This window comes from Brachypodium distachyon, chromosome 1, assembly GCF_000005505.3.
Source record: "Brachypodium distachyon strain Bd21 chromosome 1, Brachypodium_distachyon_v3.0, whole genome shotgun sequence".
In the NCBI taxonomy this organism is placed as follows: Eukaryota; Viridiplantae; Streptophyta; class Magnoliopsida; order Poales; family Poaceae; genus Brachypodium; species Brachypodium distachyon.
The window spans coordinates 12410044-12427978 of NC_016131.3; the positions used below are offsets into that span (position 1 = coordinate 12410044).

The window sequence follows — 17935 nt, forward strand, 5'->3', positions numbered from 1 at the left end:
CTATGCCTTGCACGAACGCACTCATCTTCATTGATATGTGCTTTGAGATATCAGTGCAAAAGCTGTTGACAAGACAGCAATTTTCCTCTTCTTCTGTATATTCATAACACAAAAAACACAAAAAAACCTGTATTATGTTTTGCTGCTATGCCAAAAGACAGAAGATGCAATGTTGGTGCTGATATAAAAAAGCTGCAGGCATATAAGTGCAAAAAGATGCTACACATCAACAAGGAGTTGCTGACACAAGCACAAGGAGTTGCTTTTTTTGGAGAAAGGAAAAAAGTGTACTTACATTTGCACTTGTGTTCATCGGTAGTTTAGATGCGACAAACTTTCCCGCAGCAGCTGGTCCCCCATACAAAACATTTGTTTCTTCGACCTGAGTTGCTCCCGCATAGACGTCCTTTAGCTGCCAGAAAAAAGAAGATGAAGTAATTAGAATTCTACTGCCAAATGAGCAATTCTCCAGCAACTTTGTTAGCGAAAAAAGCAAAAAATGGCTTGTCTTTAGCAACTATTAGCAACTGCTGAGGAAAAACTGACACACTCACCGGCAACTTGCCGAACTGCCCATCCTCCTTTGTGTCCTTCTTAATGACTTTCTTAATAAGAGCTGGGGTCCATGCTTGAACCCTCATCCCGCAGCCGCTGATGCGCTCGCTGTGGGCAAGGGAGTCCAGGTATAACATCTACCGAAAAAACACATAAAAAGACAAAAAGGAAGGTGTTGTTGTGTTGGGCCTCATAAAAGAAAAGATGCCGCAAAGTGACAAGAAAAAAATGTGGACTGAAGAAACATACCAGAAGATGAAATACACAGCACGACACCGAATTTTTCTTGTCACCAAGATCAAGGAATGCGTGCTGGATAGAATCTGCCACAAATTGATAGAAATCCAAATCTGACAACTTTGTTAGGTCGAGCACTGCCGGAAAGCTTTTTGGGCTCACTTTTGTGCTGGTGCTGGGGCGGAGGAACTCGCTGATCGCCGCGATGAGCCATGCTCTATAAAATTTGTCATCTGCTGTCCCGTTCATGTCCTTTATCATATCGACCCAGGTGGATTGCTGTGCTGATTTGGCATTCTCCAGGCTATACATTTCAATGATGGTGTGGTTGGCGTCATAATCTACCACGTATGGCACCGGCCGCCCCCTCTTTGGAAGATCCCAGATCCTCTTCACATTGTTTGCATCCACGGCGATCTTGCCCTTCTCTGGGAATACCATCTCGCAGGAGTCGGCGTGGTAGCACGACATGAGATACTTGGTCATTTTATCAGACATGGTTGCTGGGACATATGTTAGCCCCCGAAAACCATAATCCTCAATGACTTTGATTTGATTATCGTTGAGAAACTCATTTAGCTTGAAAAGCCTAAAGGGCGAGGCTCGATTCCTACCACGTTGTGGAGACGTAAAGAAAAAAATGGGTGTTGTTAGAACATTCTAATAAACAACAGATAAAAGTGCATTTTGTGTTGGAAGAAAAAGGCTCTATTGAGTTGGTTGCAAGGTATGGTTTATTAGTTGCCGGTTGTAGTGCAGTAGTTGCTAGAACTAGTGTATCAGTTGGCTAGTTCTAAGTAACCTAAAGTTGCCAGTCCTACTATCAAAATGTTGCTAGCTCTTGTTTGATTAGTTGTTATCTCTCATATATTAGTTGCTAGCTCTTACAAAAAATGATATGCATGTTCCCCAGTAAAAAATGAAAGGTTGCTAGTGCTAACGAAAAAGGTTGCTAAATCTAATGCAGTAGTAGCTAGGGCTAGTTGGCTAGTTGCTAGGCAACTAATATTAGTTGCGTGTTCCTGCTATGAAAAATTAAGTAAAATAAAAGTTGCCAGTCCTACTATCAAATGTTGCTATCTCTTGTTTGATTGGTTTGCTATCTTTGGTATATTAGTTGCTAGCTCATGCATGTTCCCCCAACTAAAAAAGAAAAAAAAGCTAGTGCTAAGAAAAAAGTTGCTATATCTAGATTGATTAGTTGCTAGGGGGGTAGACTTGTGGTTTGCATAAGAAATCATTGGCTCTATTTACTATTGAACATTGCATATCTGTAGTTGCAAAAGAAAAACTCAGTGGAAGCATAAAAAATGGAAAAAAAATAGAGAAAAAATAGCGGTCTTAGGTTGTTTTTCAGTTCTTACATTCTTAGGATCAGGGGCTCTAGCTCTGGGGTCCCTTCCCTTTTCTTGCAATCTGTTGCGCGGCTCCTTCTTCAACTTGCGGGACTTGTTCTTCAACTTGCAGATCTTGTTCTTGACCTTCCTCTGGTCCACCGGGTGGCTTCGTGCGCTTTGCAGCCCATTTATAAAATCTGCGTCCTTTTGCCTGAAAAAGATGACATTAATTTAGGTAATTTAGGACTCTAGTAAAAAAAAGGTCGGTTGCTGGGTTTGCAGCAAAAGAAATGTTTTGCGTATACACTTGTGGAAATTGCTACCCGCGCTTATCGGATTTCGAGCATGAGCACGTGCTGTCTCAACAAGCAGTTTGCTTCTGCTGCCTCCGGCATCACCTTCACCGTCGGTGTCCATATTATCGTCCCCGGGAGTCGTGGGCTGTAAAAAAGACAAAAAAAAATGAGAGAATTAGCATTTGCAGATAGGATTGCCGGAAAAAAAAAATGATCATCAAGGGAAAACTACCTGTTTTGCTTTAGTAAAAGGGTTTATAAAAAGGGCTTAGAAAAAGATTGAAAAAAAAGGAAATGGCACAATGACAAAAATGCTGGTTTAGTGCTTGCAGTTCTGAAAATGAAAACAATCTACCTATTAAAGTTGCTGGCTCAAAAAACACAAAAAAAAAAGTTGCTAGATCAAGAAAAAAATGACATGATGCTACTAGTATAGAAGTGAAGTTGTGTAGGCTGTACCTGTGCAGTCTCAACAGCTGGTTGAGTGCGGCTGCCTCCGCCATCATCTTCGCCAACGGTACCCGTGTTGTCATCACCGGAAACCATTGGCTGTAGGAAAAATACAATAACATGTTAGAACATAAACTATGACCCCCCCCCCCCCCCGGACCCAGTGCAGAACAGGTCCTTGTCGTTGAGAAAAAATAAGAAGAATGAATGTGTGATTCACATGTCAAATGAAAAAAAAGAAAACCATATAGCAACTCTGGTATTTTGCAACTAACCCACAAAACTAGGCAACCCATACAGAGCTATTTTGCAACTCTATGTTCAATCTGAGCAACCATATATAGCATCTTAGCACTATTTTGCAACCCATGCAGAACTATTTTTGCAACTACCCCCACAACTACTAGGTAACTTTTTGGTCCATTTGAGCAACCATATAGCAAACTCTACTATTTTTGCAACACATATAGAACTGTTTTGCAACTAGCCCACAAAACTAGGCAACCCCCCATGATCCATCTAAGCAACTATGTATATCATCTTAGGACTGGGTGTTCTTGCAACCCATGTAGAATTGTTTGCAACTACCCCACAAAACTAGGCAACCCCCCATGATCCATTTGAGCAACTATGTATATCATCTTAGGGCTGGTTTATTCTTGCAACCCATACAGAACAAATTTGCAACTAACCCACAAAACTAGGCAACCCCCCCTATGATCCATCTCAGCAACTATGTATATCATCTTAGGACTGGGTATTCTTGTAACCCATACAGAACTGTTTGCAACTAACCCACAGGACTAGGCAACTCTATGTTCCATCTCAGCAACTATGTATATCATCTTAGGGCTGGGTATTTTTGCAGCCCATACAGAACTGTTTGCAACTAACCCACAGAATTAGGCAACTTTATGTTCCATCTGAGCATCCATATATAGCATCTTAAGATTGGGTATTTTGCAACCCATATAAAACTTTGCAACTAGCCCACAAAACTAGGCAACCCCATGATCCATCTGAGCAACCATATTCAAAGCCGCCAAGTCAACCTAATCAATTTCGAAGCCCTTTTGACAACCTAATCGATTCGAAAACCTGCAAAAATCAACCTAATCAACCTAAAATCAACCCAAAATCAATTCGAAGCCCTAATGATCTCCCCTGCAAAATCATCAACCTAATCACCCCAACTCAATTCTAAGCCGCTTCATGCAAAACCAACCCATCTCATCTCAAAAAACCGGACAAAATCCACAAATCCCGTTGCATGCAAGCGCCCCCAAACCCCCGCAACAGCTCAGCTCCTCCTGGGGCTAGCGGATAACAACGGGATGGCGCGGGGGAGGCGATGAACGGGGACAACTATGGGGGGAGAACTACACGGGCACTACGCCGGCCTAACACACACAAAACATCCGGCGCCTATCTTCAAACCCGTCGCCATTTTGGGGGGTCAGACAACGCCCGTGAGAATGCCGTATCGGTAGACGGAAGGGGAAGGAGGGGGTCACACCTCACTCGCTGGGATCGCTGTTGAAGCGACGCCGCCGCCCCCGTGTGGCGCTCATCACCGGCTAGGTTTAGTCCGCCGCCGCCTCCCCACGAACTCGCAGGCCCCCGGCGACGGACAGGAGGAGTGCCCGCTGCGGAACCCTCTCCCTCTCCCTCGCTTCCGCCCCGGTCGCGCGGCGGTTGCTGGACGCGAAATCGCGAAGAAATGGGAGGAGAGAAGAGCGAGATTTCCGTGGGGGTTGGGGTAGAGGGCGAGGCAGAGAAGAATGGGAGGAGAGAAACGGCTCGTCCCCCGAGATTCAAACTTGTGTCTCGGGGGGTGGGGCCCACACCTACGGGGGGAGGGAAGGGAACCTGGTCGGGGCTGCGTCGGGCGGTTCGATGGCTTCGGCCTGATCGCTCGGTTCGCAGGAGCGTGTGCTCGCTTCAACGAAAAAGTGCAGCCGCACTTCCTAGCCTTTGGGTTTTTTTTCTCCTTTTCCTTGGCAGTAGTGCTTTAGAAAGTTTTAGTTCAAACTTGAACATGTCGCAAATAAGTGTACGAGTAAGTTATCTTTTTGGCACCGACATGGCCCACCTGGGAGGGTGCGGCTCCCCTGCATGGCCGCCAAACTGACACTTTGCCACAATCAACATTAACCATAAGTATCCAACAAGCTTTGGTACTGGCAATCTACCTGACAAAGTCAGGGGCAAAACCGCATTAAGTTGGCAGTAATACCGCTTCGAGCAGGACGAAAGACCGAAATTCTCTGTTTTGTCAATTGAGACTAAACGTCCAAAAAAAACTCGGGGCCAGTTCCATTCTTTCGTGTCAATTGAGGGACGAAAAATATATTTTCTCGTTATTAATCTAACATCTTGCTGGCCTAATACAGAAAGAAGGGTATAGGGTCATGAATGATGTACACTTCCTCGCAAAATAAAAATAAAATGAATGATGTACACATTCGATCAATCTTCATGAGAATAGGATCAATAAAAAAAGCAAGAGAGACACACTCTCATACAGTCATACGTGTCAACTCATAGTTTTTCGTTTTGTATTATGTCTGTGATTATCATCGTCAACGTGAGGCCCGAGGATCCTTGAAAAAAGTGAAAAAAAAGGAAGAACTTAATTAATTGATCCAATTTTAGCCTGATACTGTGGGATTTGTACACACAGCTAGCGAAGAGTGATTGCATTTTTATTTGATTTGTAATTCAGATCGCGCGTTGATCCTGTGGATGTAAACCGTGAACCATGCATGCATGCGTGTACGTATTTCAGATCGACATTCGCTAGCTAGCTAATGAACACGATTAAGAATTGACAGGCTAAAAAAGATATGCTAATAGCCAGAGGGACAGCTGGGCAATAACCAGCAGTAATACATGCGATCCTCGTATCGTATCTTGGACAATAATACCTTTCCCAATCAGGTCTCACCATGGCTGCAATCTGTTGATTCGATGACTCCAGAGTATAAAACCACCGTCTCCATCACCCCCTTCCTTCCCATCTCGCAAACACCGGCATTGCACACACATTTCGAGAGGGATATGACTCGCAAGAAGACGAAGATCGAGCTGATCAGCAATGCGTCGACCCGGCGTTCGACGCAGAAGAAGCGCGGCAACGGGCTGACGAAGAAGCTGAGCGAGCTCCTGACGCTGTGCGGCGTGGAGGGTTGCCTGATCGTTTTCCCGGAGGGCGACAAGTCCCCGCCGCAGGCGTGGCCGTCGGAGGATGCGGCGAGGAGCGTGATCGAGCGGCTGAGGGCGATGCCGGAGCTGGACCAGTTCCGCAAGATGATGGACGCCGAGGGCTTCGTCCGGGAGCTCATCGGCAAGCTCCAGGACCAGCTGCGTAAGGCCGAGCGGGACAACCGCGAGCGCGAGACCAAGCTGCTCCTCCACGAGGTCATCGCGGGCCGCCGGCCCGGGCCCGGAGGCCTGGCGGGCCTCACCATCGAGCAGCTCGTCAGCGTGGGCTGGATGTCGGAGAACCTCATCAACAAGATCAGGGACCGTCTGGCCTGCCAGTACGAGCAGCGCGGCAGCTTCCAGCAGCTGCCTTACGCAGGCGCGGCAGACTTGGATCAGGCGCCGCTCCAGCAGCAGCAGCAGCAGCAGGGATGGGTCATGGAGGTGGTCAAGGCCGGGTGGGACCTCGACGCGCCCCCGGCTTACAGTACTGGCAGCGCCAGCGGATCTGGCGGGAGCTATGGTAGTACTGTCGGTGCCGGCGCCGGCGGTGAGGTGATGATGCCGCAGCAGTTCCCCGGTTTCGATGCAGGGTTCCAGCAGTGGGCTGATCCGGGTACTGGTAATTTCCCACCCATGTAAGCAGATTAGGAGACTGCGCTGTCTCGATTATTATGGTTGCTAGAATAAATTTGCTATGAAATATATGTAAGAGTATGCCAGAATGTGATGAAGGTTTAGCATCAATTTGATCATGAAGTTAGGGGGAAAAGGTTTAGCACGATGCATGCAAGTTATATGTAAAAGTTCCCTGGAATGAGTGTTATATGTACTATGCAGGATATCATTGTTCTTGAGAAGCTCTCGTCTAATCTGTTCGTCTTATTTGGTATACTTGTGAGATCGATCGATGCTTTTTATTTGCGGTTCTTTCACGGTCAAATTTAGTACTCCATCTATTCCATAAAAATTGGCACGAATTTGAATTAGTCCGTGTCAATCTTTATGGAACGGAGGGACTACCTTTGTCTTGCACAAGTGCCATGTGTTGCATATGTCCAAGGTTTCCTTGGAGTTTTGTTGTCCTTGTTTGGAATTATTTTGGGTTCAAATTAAGTGTTTGCCAGATTAGTCGTCGTTGTAAATGTATGAATTGACGAACAGCCCAACACGGCAACACAGCCACGGAGGAGCTGTAAGTCGTGGCGTGATTCGTTACAACCGAGCCTCCGTGTCCTTCAGAACGGGCGAATGCATTGCCGAAATCAACACTTTCCGAAATTAAAAGTCGGCTCGTTTAGAACTTGGCTCTACTTCTTTTTTTTTTTGAGCGGACAGAACTAGGCTCTACTGGACTCACGTACGGAGTACTCCTGTCCTTAATGAGCCGGGCCAAGCGCCATCCACCGCATGGCCCAACGAAAGCCCACCGTGTCAACCATGTTGTCGTCAAAGAATTTGGTCAAAGGTGGGGCAACGTCTCAACTCTCAAGCGCCCAAGTTGTGGGTTCGTGGCTGCTTCCCTTTGAGCCTATGCAGCAGCTGCCACTTGTGCGCCAACCCCAGGTAGTGCACAGCAGGGCCGGCCGGCCAGTGCATATATCGATCGTATGCCTACGAAGTTCCGCCGCTACCGATCGCGACCCGGCGTACCGCGTATGGACAAGCAAAGAAAGTTAAGATATAAGGCCGTCCTGTGTACCGTATAAGTCGGAGAGCTGAGAGTTCAATCTACTTGCAGATTCATTATTTTATCTGCCTTGTTTCGTATTGCTATCTGTGAGCTCGGTTGTCATACTAAGGGGAACCTGCAGCATGCGAACGCCCATATATACATGACCTTTGTGGTGTCGCTGAGCTAGCTAGCACTAGCAGACTGCTCTTTTAACTGTACGTGATCAGGACTCAGGAGAGCACAAGAAGCCGGCCGGCCGGCCGGCTATCAATATAAGCCAAGATCACAAGAAATTGGAGATCAAAGGTGATCAATTGATCGATATGGCGGGGAAGTGGGGGCAGGACAACCCGTTCGAGGAGGTCGAGATCGAGGTCAACCCTTTCTCGGTATGTAGTAGTACTCAGCCTGCTCTAGCTGCATATCGTTGTAACATCTCGTGCTCGATCGTGCATGTCCTGCAATTTTACAGGTGAAACAACTATGCGTGTATCTTTGGGGGGGCCGCAGGCTTCCACTTCTTGGAACATCATGTTCCTTGTTCAATTTTCTTTCCTGCAACCATTTTCCGCAACAAAACATTTTTTTTTTGCTTCAATTGTGTTGGCAGCAATACAGCGTAAACATTCATTCCAATCCAAGTGGCCACTACAAGATTGAATGTCTTGGAACATCGACACTAGATCTTGTTGGGTCGAGAGATACCGGCTAACTGGCTAAGTGCCCGCTTTGTAACTAAAGTTTGCTGCTTCACAGCTTTTCTGCTCTGAATGGATGATCCTTTTCAAAAAAAATAAAATGAATGGATGATACTCCAGCTTTGGTCTCTTCTAGAAAAAATAGAGGCCGCATCTAGATATGAAAAGCGATGGATATTTCCTGATCGTCCATCCGACCGAAAGCTTCTCGAATAGATATGACTTCGAGAAATAGATACTCCTAATTATCTGGTTCGATCCCGATATATAGGATAGGAGATAGGATACTGAGGAGCAATCCAGACGTATCGAGACAAGCTAACTTGCTCAACCATGTGTCAAAAAAAAAGCTACTCCTTCCGATTCATAAAAAGTGTCGTCCATTTACTACCTCCAATTGATAAAGTGTCGCCCACTTAGTATAAAATTTGTACAAATTTTATGGATCGGAAGAATAACTTGCTCAACCTCTATATCTCAATTCACAACTCATCCCGCCTTTTCAAAGACCACCGGACTTACTCAAGCATTTATTTCTTAGCTCATATTGTACTTCTACATATATTTGTTGAAAAGGTTATTTTCAAGATTAGCTTAGTATGTTTTCGAATGACTGCACGTTGGGTTGAGTCTGGCTATAGAGCTAATTTGTATATTTTGTATCATACATTTAGTTCTCATCTTCATGTAATATCTTGCTAAATATTCATTACTGATACATCCATATTCAACTTGCTCGATATTACTCATTCACACCCGTGAACTATATTATCCATGTTCGTACTAGTATGAAGTAACTAGTTTAATGTCGTTCTTATTTCTACCATCTCTTTGCTCTAGCGCACGCTCTTCATAATTGTATCAGGGCCTTGTCATATATTTTGTATTTGTGTAGCACCCACGTCCAACTCCACTCCCTCCTGAACCAGCTGTTAACTTCTACAATGACATTGGTGCACCTGCAAATATGCCTCTTGATACAAAAAAGGTATTTGGACTTCTTGAGTTGATAAATGACTAGTATTTTCTACAATGACTGAGCATGATGATGGGTTTTATCTTTTATTTTGGGAATTTTGCGCACAATGCGGTCAGTTTGGATATGCAAACTGGTTTCTCAGTTAAGCCCAACTAGTGGGGCACTCTGCAGTGCCACTTCCTTTTTGTGGTTTTCTACATCACCCACATATATATATCCTTTTCATGATGTCGTCTTAAAATCCCAGGACCTGAAGAAAAAGGAGAAAGAACTTTTGGCTAAAGAAGCTGAGCTGAACAAGAGAGAACAGGTATGTATGTGCTAAATCAAGTGTATTACTTGCCATTATTTGCTATATCTATGTATATTTTTTATATTTGTTGAATAAGTTGTATGAGTTCTTCTTTTGAATATCCCTAGGAAATAAAAAGAAGGGAAGATGCTCTTGCAAGAGGTAAACATTAGCAGCACCTAAATGTACGATCTATTCGTATGAAACTCGTCATAATTATCGTTTCCCTTCTTGAATACACAGCCGGAGTTCTGATAGAGCCTAAAAATTGGCCTCCCTTCTTCCCTGTCATACATGTGGACATTTCCAACGATATACCAGTGCACTTGCAGCGACTACAGTATGTTGCATTTGCATCGCTCCTAGGTATAGAAACAGCAAATACACCCATTAGTTACAATTTGTATATTCTAAAGGGCTATAACATCCAAAATAGCAATTCTGGCTAATACTTGATTTACCTTTTTCATGCAGGTTTGATCATATGCCTCTTCTGGAACTTCATATGTGTTACTGCTGTTTGGATTTCAGGGGATGGTACGTTCAGAGTAACTTAATTTGTCTATAACTATCTTCTGCACAAGTATGATCTAATTGGTCGATTTGTGTAGAGTTAAATCTTGTTTGTTTCATACATGCAGATGCAGGCCCTAAGATCTGGTTTCTGGCCATCATATATTTCATTACTGGAGTCCCTGGTGCCTACTTTTTATGGTACCGACCTCTTTATCGTGCCATGAGGTACTCTATCTCTCTTTCTGATTCTCTACAATAACGCCTTCAAATAATTCTACTGCGTGGTTAGAATCTCCTGCTCACCATTTCATATGACGACGATTTCACTAGGAAAGAGAGTGCTTTCAGATATGGATGGTTCTTCATGTTCTATTTTGTAAGTTTTCATTAGAAGATTGATAATTATGAATGCTTGTAAGACTCATATTGCATACTTGTTTCAGTGGAATATCTGATGTTTTTGTTGAATTTGCAGTTTCACATTTGTTTCTGCATATTCGCAGCTGTTGCACCATCCATTCTGTTTTTGGGACGGTCATTGGCGTAAGTTATTTTTCCAGCGTATATAATTTCTGTTGTAGAGGCCAGGGGTTCCAACCTCCTTTTTGGAAGAAAAAAAAAATCTTTTGTGAATACTGTTCTGTTTTCCCTTCAAAACATAGATATTTTATATTGGGAATTTTGTTGCTTAATAAATCTTACTTTGCTTTTCTATATTTTGTAAGTATCTGGTATAAAGCCTTATATTTTCCATGTTATGTGATACGTTGTCATTCTTCTTTTTAGAACTGTAATTCACTTCCATTTGTCTTCTCGTGTCATTTGCAGAGGAATTTTTCAAGCACTCAGCGTAATAGGGTACAGTGCTACGGTTGGGGTGAGTACATCAATGTATTTCTACCATTGTGGCAGCCAAATTAAAACCGGCCAGTTCGTGCACTTATTAAGAAACAAAACATAAATCTGGAAAATGTTCCAGTTCCTAATTTGAAAATCGCTTCATGCCAGTTTCATTGAACCTTAGGCGCCGTTATATCTCCATATTCTTCAGACAAAGGGATAGTTACAGGGATTACTAAGAATGAAAATTTTAGTGGCGCTAGTTCCACCAGTCTGTTGAAACACTGATCCCTTTCAACGCCTAACATGATTGGACACACGGTTATTTTGTTTTTTCAGGTATTCTACTTCCTGGGTTTCACCTTGTTCGTCCTGGAATCTTTGCTGAGCGTATGGGTCATGCAGGTAATAATATGGAACACACAGCTCTTATGGATTTCCTACTGTATTGCGCATGACCAAAAGTGATCTAATATCTGGAAAACCTTTTGCTGCTACCTGCAGAAAGTATACAGGTATTTTCGAGGAAGTGGAAAGGAGGCGGAGATGAGGCCTGATGCTGCATCGCGCCGTCCACAGTTTTGAGTTCCTCGTGTTTCCGAGCGGGAAGAAGATAATCTCAAGCATGTTCGCTTGGAGTGTGACCGTCTGGATGAACTATATAAGTCATACTATATCGTAGTATCAGGATTCATGTAGTGCAAGAATTCATGTACATCCAAAATTCCAGATTAGAACTGGAGAATGGCAATTAGTTTTCTTATCATATTGGTTTTTTATTTGAAAAAGAGAGAAATTCTTAAAGAGAAAAAAATGTCCAATCTGCGGCATCGATTAAATTCATCTGCGCCAGTCTTTGGACTTCTATTTGTTGAGATGCATATACATGAATTGGTTGGGAACTGGGATGAACTTTGCAGCCGGTTTTGAGAAAAGGAGAGAAAGATTTTTGTTCTTGTATAAAAGGGAAAATAAAATAGGCCGTCGCTATCAAGTTGGCGTGGATGAGGCGGCAAAGAAAGTAAAGAAGCCCGTTCTTTCGAAGGCTGATGCGTGTTTGACGGCGATAAAAAGTAAACACGGCGGCCGGACAAAATCCACGCGGAGTCCGCTAAAATTTTCCAGGGTTTATACTCATTCTATACTGCTCCCCGTTCTAGATGATGCAACTTCTCGCAACGACCAACTGTTTAATTGGGGCTGCTGCTTTGTTCGTTTCTCTTTGCACCTGCCCCTCTTTGCTGACCCTGCTACGGGCAACGGGAAAACCAAGAAGAGAAAAAAAAAAGGGAAGGGTGATCCATGGCGGGGAGGTCGAGGTACAACGACAACCCTTTCGAGGAGGGCGGCGCCGAGGAGGTCAATCCTTTCGCGGTAAGGCCGCCGGCGAGCTTCAGCTACCTCGCCCCTCCTGTTTCACACCATCAAAAATCTATACATCCTCCTGTTTGCTGTTTGCTCTTAGTTTCTTTTCTTTTCGCTCAATACTGACAGAGTGACAGCAACTTACCATGCTTATCTCGATGTCCAGTTGCATGTTTCCTCGCGTTATTAGCAAGAATTTTGTCGCTATTTGCTACCGTCAAAAGGTGGTATGGATGTTCACCAAGACATCCAACCGACCAAGCCATCAACTAAACTAAAAATGGCATTAGTTTATCTTTCTGTAGAAAAGGCTATTAGAAATCTAGAATGATGTTAACGATCATATTTTCACCATATGCAATCATTTATAGCATGGATGTAGTTGAGCTGTCAATTTGAAGCTTAATTAGGGTTCTTAAGAAATTACATGAAAATCTGATTATTATTATTATTATTTTCTGACGAAACGCAGCAGTGCTGCTTTCAATGTATTAAGAAGAACTGAAGAAGAGTTGCAGATAATAACAAAGCAATCGTCCGAAATGGCTTACACATGGATTATCGCCACAGCAAAGCACACGTGACATTCCTGCATTGCAAATATGGTCCTCGTTGATGATTCAATTCCAGCGCATTCTCGTCTTGAAGATGCTATTGTTTCTTTCCATCCGATAAGCTTCCTAGTCCCATCCCATATACTTCCTACAACTTTTGCCGTTAGGATGTCCAGCAGTATTCAAATACTAGTGCAACTTCCAATAAAAATTCAATTAAAAATAAAATAAAAAGGTCGGACAAGCTGCATGATAACTGGCTTGGAGGAAACAAGAGTTCAGAACAGAAACAAAATAGTTTGTGTTCAACTCATCAGTTACTTCTTTCTTATTACTGATGAGTTACTCTGCAGTCTGCACTGAAGATAAGAAACTTGTACTGTTGCAAGAGTTGGTAGTCTTAGAAAGTGAATTCGGTAAGTAGAGCGACACAAAAGAACTCTTCATACAAGAATGGCTAATTGCAGTTATGTATGTAACTGTACCAGGACAAAGCTACTAGAGGAGCACCAGCTGTTCAATCCAATTATTCCGGAGGTTCATTCTACACAACAGTGAGTCTGCAGTACATAAAGTCAAAATGAAATTTCTGATCATATGACATGAAATTTCATCTTTTTGATGCAGCAATCACGTCCTACTCCTCCCAGCACCCGTCTTTCGCCTCTTCCTCCAGAGCCAGCCGACTTTTACAATGATTTCGCTACCCCTGTGGACATTCCAATTGACACAAACAAGGTAGTCCCACTACCTCATTGAGTTTAAATAATTCGATGTATGTCACTTATAAAATCAATCGAATAAACTCATTACTAATTGCTTGCTAAACATATGAAGGACATGAAGACAAGGGAGAAGGAGCTTCTTGCCAAGGAGGCTGAGTTAAGCAGGCGAGAGAAGGTAACTGAATCTAATAGAGAAGCTGCATTTACTTGGAATTTTTTTCATAGACAACATTGCACTATTATCATTTTCGAGAAACCAGCAGGAGCTCTGCCTATTCATTAAGAAGAAACAAATAATTACAAGCACCCCATTTTTATGGGCAAACAGAAGAAACCTGATAACTGTGTAATACTGTGTTGTGTTAAATCTTGATATTGATTGTTCTGTAATGTGTTAAATCTTGACCTGTACCAAGCAGGAAATCAAAAGGAGGGAAGAGGCTGCAGCACGAGGTGGAGTTTCCGTTTTCATTCCACTATGGTCATTTATTTTCCCTCTTTGTTGTTCTTCTCCCTGCCTTCCTGTTATTTAGGGATAATGCTCTTCTTTCTTTGGCAGCTGGCATCGTCATAGAAGAGAAAAACTGGCCTCCGTTTTTCCCCATCATTCATCATGATATCAACAATGAGATACCTGTGCACCTTCAGAGAACACAGTATGTCGCCTTCGCGTCGCTTTTAGGTATGTTTTCCATCACATCTGCTCCAAATGGCATTCCCCTTCAATTTGATAAAGCTATTAAATATATTTAATAACTACAATTTATGTTACCCTTATCACATACTGATGTACCAGTGTACCACTAATGAGGCATGTTTATGGATTGTGATAGACAAAGGCTATTAAATACATATAATAACTACAATTTATGTTACCCACATGGCCCCATCATATACCACTAATGTGTTGTCTGTTTGGTAGGGTTGATCCTGTGCCTGTTTTGGAACATCGTCTGTGTTACTGCTGCTTGGATTAAAGGGGATGGTACCTTCTCTTTAGATAAAATATTGGTTCTATATGCAGTGATTATCATTAGTACTGCCCTTAATTTGATTCTACTACTTTCTTCCTGGCTGCAGGTCCCAAGATCTGGTTCCTTGCGGTCATCTACTTTATTCTTGGTTGCCCAGGTGCCTACTACCTGTGGTACCGACCACTTTACCGTGCCATGAGGTACATCATTTGGTGTTGTACATGTGCCCTTTAAGATTTGACTAAAATACGAGGATTTGGATCAAATTATTATATCATCATTCCATAACTCACTCATACTACAGGAATGATAGTGCTCTGAAGTTTGGATGGTTCTTCCTGTTCTATTTGGTGAGTACTTTGTCAAGTGCTGCAAAACATAGTGTTTATATGCCCTATGTCGCCATATAGTTGTTTGTCTTGTTGGGGGGTAAGTAGCTCGTTTGTTCTTGTTGACTCCAAACAGGTACATATCGCTTTCTGCGTGTACGCAGCTGTTTCTCCATCAATTCTATTCGTCGGGAAATCGTTGACGTGAGTTCTCGACAAATCCTTTACTTTGTCGTGACACGTTTCATCATGCTTTACATGCTACTGATGATATTGTGCAACTGAGCTCCCTTTTGCTGACAACCCTTTCTCTTGAATAAAAAAGGACTTATGTTTTTTATACAATACATTTTGCAATGTCAAGGTAGTAAAATATTTCTTATTTTATTTCTGAAGGAGCTATATAAGAATTGTGATCTAACTTCCTTCCATCATATTTATTCTTTACAGAGGGATTTTTCCTGCGATCAGCTTAATAGGCAAGAGCGCTATAGTCGGGGTGAGTCCAATCTTCTAACTTCTGGGATCCACAGTAAAATTCATTTTTCCAAAGAATTAGCAAAAAATAAAATTAAAATAAACAGCATTTTTAACCATCTGACTTGCAGGTGTTCTACTTTCTTGGCTTCATAATGTTCTGCCTCGAGTCATTGCTAAGCATGTGGGTCATTCAGGTGATTCTTTGTCTCCACTTGTCTTGCTTGGATTATGTGGATTCAAATAGTTTGTTAGGGAACCTGTAAGTAATCATGTAACTTTTCTGCTCCCAATGCAGCGTGTGTATCACTACTTCCGAGGAAGCGGGAAAGAAGCACAGATGAAGCGTGAGGCAGCACGCAGTGCGGCAAGGGCAGCATTTTGATACTGTAAAAATGTGTCGTGCCTGTATATATTGTTCATATTGTATACCAATTCACAGTTTAATCTACAGAGGACTATTAAATTGAGGTTCTAAAAACAAGGCTTGTAAATTGAGAGACATGTAGGATTGCAGTTGTCCTATTAAAAATTTCTTCTTTATTTTCAGATAATTGCTAAAAAATGATTTTAGGCTATGTCTATCATTTATGGTTGTTGTTCTGCTATTTAGGAAAAACGAAATAGGGAGAGAGTTCTGCTCTTAGTTTTAACGAATGAAAGCAAGGAGAGAACACATCTCTCTCTTTTGGCACTCTCTTGTAAAATTTTACACAAAAATTACTCTTATGAAGACTATTACTCATGCTATTATTCTTGTTTTTGGTAGTCGATCTCTAATTCAATCTTTAAAAACTATGAAATAACAAACACATGCTTTGAAAAGTAAACTGTAATTTGTTTTAATTAATTTCATGTGGTACACCCATATACTTTCACTGGTACTAGATAACAAATGTTTTAGAAGGTTAAATGCAGGACAACATACATTTCAAGACGAATGAAGTACTTTACAGTGCTAACATATTGCAAATGTCTTGCGAAAACTAGGTGTAAGGGAGTTAAGGTGTTTGAAAGCGTAATTAGCCTTCTACTTAGCTCATGAGAAGAACCACGGAATGTTATAGCGTAGTGGCTAGAGGCTCTAGTAGCACCACTTTGGTCCTGGGTTCCACTCCCTCTGGAAGCGAATTTCAGGCCGGAGGGTTAAAAAATTACCCTCGTCTGTCCCATGCGAAAGCACAGGTCTAAAGGCCGGCTTTGATCTCACGTGGGCTGCGGTGCCGCTGTGTATGGGTGGGGCAAGAGGTTCGGGGATTTTCTAGGCCTGTGTGAGAAGGTCTTATTCTTTCAAACGATACCGGGCGGGTTTCTCCTAGTTTCGATGTGTACTATAATTAAAGTGTAGAGATCTAACAATTTTACGTATGTGTGTGAAAAAGGGCTCCACATTTTCCCCTTGCCCCGGGGCCTCCAACGTGGACATGATTTCATTCCAGATAGAAAACCAACATCTAAGTATAACCAGTTGCAAGGAATGACCCTATGGTTTCTTTAACCAGAGTCCAAAGGCCTCAATCAGTCAATTTAGTAAACGCTGTTTACCTTAAAAAAAACAGGCAACACTGTTCCATGAAGCATCATGGATGAGACTACAAAGATTGAACGCTTATTTCCATGGTTAATGTGTTTGCCTAAACATAATATTCGTGCTTTTAAGAGATAAGGCAACTGCCATCGTATAACAGGACTTTGATGGATCGGTTAATATGCAATCAGTCCATACATCAAGTCTGTCTAATGTTACACGATCTTGTTCCAGTTTATTTAATTGACGCCTAAGCATAAATAGCTCTTACTAATTTGAAGGGAAATAAGAGTAATTGGTTAGGGGCGAATACCTAGGTTTCTGCCAGGAAGCCGGGGCGAGTAGCCGGGGGCCGGGATGATGTGAGAGGCATGCTCAAGGAGAAGCCTCACGCCGGAGGCGACCCATTGGGAACAGGACAGGAGGCCGGTGGCCGGAGCGTGGCAAGGGCAATGGAAGAGGCGGTGAAGTCTTCGCGCTTGTGCCGGCGGCGGCGAGCGGGCAGTGGGACTTCGGAGGATGGCGAGGAAGGGTTTGGACGGTCGGACTGGGCACGTGATAGATTAGACGGCTCCGTTTCGAAGTTTACGTAGAAGTATCTGCTTTTAAAAGAAAACAAAATCGTGGCTCTTGTAGCAACCAACATTAGATGGGGCATGTTAATTTTCCAGGAACATCTCTGGTAGATTTTTTTATTTATCAAAATTACATGTATCTAGACCCTTTTTAAACATATATACATCCATATTTGAACAAATTTGAAACAAATAATATGGGTCGGAGGGAGTATTAATTTTTAAGAACTGTCGTGTAAAAACGTCCAAAGCAACTCTCCAATAGGTTCCCATTCCCTTCTCAATCCCAATTTTTTTAGATAACTAGCTGAAATGCCCGTGCGTTGCAA

At 42.8% G+C, this 17935-nt stretch overlaps 2 protein-coding genes and 1 long non-coding RNA gene across 5 annotated transcripts; 2 read left to right on the forward strand and 1 right to left on the reverse strand.

Annotated features, from left to right (window-relative positions):
* Window positions 1-5935: 5935 nt before the first annotated feature.
* On the forward strand, window positions 5936-12454 carry LOC100825352 (uncharacterized). Of its 2 annotated transcripts, XM_024458357.1 has the most exons (14): window positions 5936-6717; window positions 7244-7274; window positions 7982-8143; window positions 9348-9440; window positions 9679-9741; window positions 9852-9885; window positions 9967-10089; window positions 10198-10260; window positions 10365-10464; window positions 10570-10615; window positions 10715-10782; window positions 11068-11116; window positions 11419-11484; window positions 11584-12454. In XM_024458357.1, exons 1-14 carry the CDS (start codon window positions 5936-5938, stop codon window positions 11662-11664), a joined length of 1761 nt encoding a protein of 586 aa, XP_024314125.1. In that variant the 3' UTR covers window positions 11665-12454. The 2 variants fall into 2 exon arrangements, with proteins under 2 accessions (XP_024314125.1, NP_001289792.1); NM_001302863.1 differs by lacking the exons at window positions 10570-10615; window positions 10715-10782 and having other exon boundaries at window positions 11584-11664.
* On the forward strand, window positions 12218-16081 carry LOC100821078 (secretory carrier-associated membrane protein 4). 2 transcript variants are annotated; one of them, XM_010234783.3, is made up of 13 exons: window positions 12218-12453; window positions 13487-13552; window positions 13626-13736; window positions 13845-13898; window positions 14143-14176; window positions 14283-14405; window positions 14646-14708; window positions 14804-14897; window positions 15002-15047; window positions 15163-15230; window positions 15477-15525; window positions 15635-15700; window positions 15802-16081. In XM_010234783.3, the coding sequence occupies exons 1-13, from the start codon at window positions 12382-12384 to the stop codon at window positions 15886-15888; spliced, it is 933 nt and encodes a 310-aa protein (XP_010233085.1). In that variant the 5' UTR covers window positions 12218-12381; the 3' UTR covers window positions 15889-16081. The 2 variants fall into 2 exon arrangements, with proteins under 2 accessions (XP_010233085.1, XP_003562337.1); XM_003562289.4 differs by having other exon boundaries at window positions 12224-12453; window positions 13836-13898.
* LOC106865912 lies at window positions 13297-17607 on the reverse strand. The gene is made up of 2 exons (XR_001405524.2): window positions 17345-17607; window positions 13297-13707 (listed from the first exon to the last, which is right to left on the reverse strand). It is a non-coding gene; the product is annotated as an uncharacterized LOC106865912 (long non-coding RNA).
* Window positions 17608-17935: the final 328 nt, after the last annotated feature.